This window comes from Somniosus microcephalus, unplaced genomic scaffold (genome assembly GCF_052327205.1).
Source record: "Somniosus microcephalus isolate GS21.2 unplaced genomic scaffold, FLI_Smic_1.0 scaffold114, whole genome shotgun sequence".
NCBI classification, from domain to species: Eukaryota; Metazoa; Chordata; class Chondrichthyes; order Squaliformes; family Somniosidae; genus Somniosus; species Somniosus microcephalus.
In genome coordinates, this window is record NW_028225301.1 from 345,492 (window position 1) to 350,479 (window position 4,988).

Sequence of the window (4,988 nt, forward strand, 5' to 3'; positions counted from 1 at the left end):
ATCCTTCACTGGACTTCCACACGCGCTGCTCCTGACATCTTTCCTAAAAACGCTGCTCTGTCCCTCCTCAGGCAGGTACAGGTTATTTTAATTATCATTGCACAGTCCACTCTTTTAATCCATTTGAAACGTATAAAATTGTTTGACTGGATTTGTTCCCTTATGGATCCCCATTATAAATGAAAATTATTAACTTTCATTCACCCGAACTGGCGGTCTGTCCCACTTCTACTTTGGATTATTACACTGTTTTCGTCGCTTCAGCTAACAAAGCTGCTATTTTTGCATAATTCCGGTCAACCTAACACTTCTTTGGAGCTTACTCTAATTCTTCATCTCTCTCTAACCTTGCAGTCAATTTAGTGGCGATTGTGATCCTGTCCCGAGGAAGGTGCGGTCTCTCCAGATGTATCACTCGGTACCTGGTGTCCATGGCGGTGACGGATCTCCTGGTCATTCTCACTGCTGTGATATTAAACCGGATTCCGGGTATTTATTTTCCTGGTAGTTTCTTGTCCATCACCCCGGTGTGCAGTCTCAACATTGCGTTAATACATGCATCCAGAGACAGTTCGGTCTGGTTAACGGTCGCGTTCACCTTCGATCGATTTGTGGCCATTTGTTGCCAGGAGTTGAAAACAAATTATTGCACCGAGAAAACGGCGGCTGTAGTTATAGGAACAATCTGTGCGCTGGGATGTCTGAAAAGCGTCCCATGGTACTTTATACACGAGCCCATGTACATAAGTAACAATGTCCCGTGGTATTGCAGATTGAAGAAAATCCATTATACCTCACCCGTATGGAGAGCGTTTGACTGGTTCGACCGTATTTTGACCCCATGTGCCCCGTTCCTTCTGATTTTGCTGCTCAATGCTCTGACCGTCAGATACATTCTAGTGGCCAGTGGAGCCCGCAGGAGACTCCGGGCCCACAGCAATGGAGAGAATCAGAGTGACCCAGAGATGGAGAGCCGGAGAAAGTCCATCGTTTTACTCTTCGCCATCTCGGGCACTTTCATCCTGTTGTGGATGACGTTTGTTGTACAGTTCTTTTATGAGCGATTTACAAATGATTATATAATCAAAGGCTTCAGTGACCCCAGATTTATTCTACAAGAAAGCGGAAATATGCTTCAGCTGTTGAGTTCTTGCACCAACACCTTTATTTATGCAGTGACTCAGTGTAAATTCAGAATGGAGTTAAAGAACGCGGTCACATATCCACTGAATGTACTCGGTGAATTAATAAAATAATGAAGGTATAAACCACAGGATTAATTGTGCATTGTGAGAATTGTCCATGGAGTGCTTCAGAGTTTGGAAAACAATGTTATTGAGATAAGGTGAATACAATAAATCTGTACGTTTGTGGGCTGGCATCAGATAAAATAAGACCATAAGAATATAAGAAACAGGAGCAGAAGTAGGCCAATCGGCCCCTGGAACCTGCTCCGCCATTCAATAAGAACATGGCTGATCCAATCTTCCTACTCTCCCCCCATACCCCTTGACTTCCTTGTAGTTCAAAAGTCTGTCAGTCTCCGCCTTGAATATATTCAATGACTCCGCTTCCACAGCTCTCTGGGGTAGAGAATTCCAAAGATTCACAACCCTCTGAGAGAAGAAATTCCTCCTAATCTCCGTCTTAAATGGGCGACCCCTTATTCTGATGCTGTGCCTCCTAGCTCTAGATACCCCCACTAGGGGAAACATCCTCTCAGCGTCCAGCCTGTCCATGCCCCACAGAATCTTATGTTTCAATAAGATCACTTCTCATTCTTCTAACCTCCAATGAGTATAGACCCAACCTGCACAATCTTCTGTCATACATCAACCCCTTCATCCCAGGAATCAACCTAGTGAACCTTCTCTGCATTTCTTCCAATGCAAGTATATCCTTCCTTAGTTATGGAGACCAGTACTCCAGGTGTGGTCTCACCAGCGCCCTTTAAAGTTGCATCAAAACTTCCCTACTTTTATACTCCAACCCCTTGCAATAAATGCCAACATTCCATTAGCCTTCCGAATTACTTGCTGTACCTGCAAGGTAACTTTCTGTGTTTCATATACTAGGACCCCCAGATCCCTTTGTACTGCATCATTTAGTAGTCTCACTCCGTTTAAATAATAATTTGCTTTTTCATTATTCCTTCCAAAGTGGATAAACTCACATTTCCCCACATTATACTCCATCTGCCAAATGTTTGCCCATTCATATAACCTATCTATAACCCTTTGCAGACTTTTTGTGTCCTCCTCACAACTTGCTAACCCACCTATCTTTGTATCATCAGCAAATTTGGCTACAGTACCCTCGGTCCCTTCATCCAAGTCATTAATATAGATTGTAAATAGTTGAGGCCCCAGCACTGATCGCTGTTGCACCCCACTAGTTACTGATTGCCAACCAGAAGATGACCCATTTATCCCGACTCTCTGTTTTCTGTTAATTAGCCAATCCCCTATCCATGACAATATATTACCATTAACCCGGTGTGCTCTTATCTTGTGCAGTAACCTTTTATGTGGCACCTTATCGAATGCCTTCTGGAAATCCAAATACACTACATCAACTGGTTCCCCTTTATCCATCCTGTTTGTTACATCCTCAAAGAACTCTAGAAAATTTGTCAGACACGATTTCCCTTTCATAAAACCATGTTGCCTCTGCTTGATTGACTTATGATTTTCTAAATGTACTGCTATTACCTCCTTAAAATGGATTCCAGCATTTTCCCAATGACAGATGGTAGGCTAACTAGCCTATAGTTTCCTGCTTCTGTATCCCTCCTTTCTTGAATAGTGGCGTAACATTTCCGGTTTTCCAATCTGCTGGGGCCTCTCCAGAAGCCAGGGAATTTTCGTAGATTATAACAAACGCATCCACTATCTCTGCAGCGATCTCTGCAGCCACTTATTTTAAGTCCCTGGGATGCAGGCCATCTGGTCCAGGGGACTTGTCGGGCTTTAGCCCCATTAGTTTGCTTTTTCTCATTACTTATTACTTTTTTTTCCAGTGATAGACATTGTTTTAGGTTCCTCCCTCCCTAAAGCACCTTGATTATCTATTATTATTGGGAACTTTTTAGTGCCTTCTATCGTGAAGACCGATACAAAATAATTGCTTAGAGACTCTGCCATTCCTCTATTTCCCATTAGAATAGGCATGAAAGCTGCTACATTGTTGTAATGTGAGACAGAGAAGGGAACCTCCCACTCGACCTGGTCTGGCCTACATGTACTCCAGTCCTACATTAACAAATGACTCTTCGTGTCGGCATGACCAATAGGGATGAATAGTAATTGCAGATTTGGCAGTTTCACCCTAACACCAAGTACAAATTTGTCAAAAAATGTATACGTATAAAATATTACCCAGCAATAAATTAGTGTAAATATGAGACTCACAAGCTGGCATAGAGGCGTAGTCGTGGGCAACAAACCCACCGTTGATTGGGGCTGCTGATCTGACTGTACCAGAGACAAAAACAATCCCAATTTAGTGTCTTGTAACCATACAGAACCAATGACACAAACATCCCAATTTACTGACATCAGTAACTGCACTTCCAAAAGCACTTCATTGTCTGTAAAGCGCTGTGGGACGTCCGGTGATGCGCTAATTAAGTGCAAGTCTTTCTTTCTTACAGTTAATTTCGTGGCGATTGTGATCCTGCCCCGAGGTAAGTCCGGTCTCTCCAGATGTATCACTCGATACCTGGTGTCCATGGCGGTGACGGAACTCCTGGTCATTATCACTGCTTTGATATTAAACCGGATTCCTATTATTTATTTTCCAGGTAGCTTCCTGTCCATTACTCCCGGATGCAGTCTCAGCATTACTTTAATTCATGCATCAAGAGACAGTTCTGTCTTGTTAACGGTCGCTTTCACCTTCGATCAATTTGTGGCCATTTGTTGCCAGAAGTTGAAAACAGAATATTGCACCGAGGAAACCACGGCTGTTATTATAGGAACGATTCGTGCACTGGCATGTTCTAAAAGCGTTCCCTGGTATTTTCTGCACGAGCGCATCTACATAATTAATAATGTCCCGTGGTATTACAGACAGAAGGATATCCGTTATACGTGACTTGCATGGACCGCATTTGAATGGTCTGATCGTCATTTAACACCATAGGGTCAATTTTAATTCAGGTGCGGGGAATTGGTGGTTTCCCCTAATTTAGTGATTCCATCACGATTGCAAATGGGTCTGTGAGATTGATACAAATTTACCACAATTGGCCAATTGATTTCCAGCGTGTGGGAAGCCTTGGCAATTCAATATTTCCAGTCAAAAAGTCGCAGAACTTGACGTCATTATTGCTGCTGCTCTTAAGGTCCACAGCAAGCCTTGCTTCTTCTGCAAGCTTCCAACCTTCAACATTAACATAGGTAACATAGAATTTAGGAGCAGGAGTAGGCCATTCGGCCGCTCAAGCCTGCTCCGCCATTCAATGTGATCATGGCTGATCCAAATTCAGTACCCGGTCCCTGCTTTCTCCCCATACCCCTTGATCCCTTTAGCCTTAAGAAATATATCCAACTCCTTCTTGAATATATTTAATGAATTGGCCTCTACTGCCTTCTGTGGTAGAGAATTCCACAGGTTCACCACACTCTGGGTGAAGAAATTCCTCCTCATTTCTGTCCTAAATGGCATACCGTTTACCCTTAGACTGTGACCCCTGGTTCTGGACTCCCCGACCATCAGGAGCATCCTTCCTGCATCTAGTCTGTCCAGTCCTGTCAGAATTTTATAAGTTTAATTGAGATCCCCTCTCATTCTTCTAAACTACAGCGAGTACAAGCCCAATCGACCCAATTTCTCCTCATACGTCATACCTGCCATCCCAGTTATCAGCCTGGTGAATCTTCGCTGAACTTGTTCCATGGCAAGAACATCCTACCTCAGGTAAGGCGACCAAAACTGCACACAATACCCAAGATGTGGTCTCACCAAGGCCCTGTACAACAGCAGCA

General features: G+C 43.5%; 1 protein-coding gene across 1 annotated transcript; it reads left to right on the plus strand.

Moving 5' to 3' along the window:
* Positions 1-305: 305 nt before the first annotated feature.
* Positions 306-1,256, plus strand: LOC147082749 (putative G protein-coupled receptor 139; the record flags this gene model as incomplete). Its single annotated transcript, XM_085980335.1, has 1 exon — positions 306-1,256. A coding segment is annotated over one exon (951 nt), but the record flags the coding sequence as incomplete, so codon positions are not given.
* Positions 1,257-4,988: the final 3,732 nt, after the last annotated feature.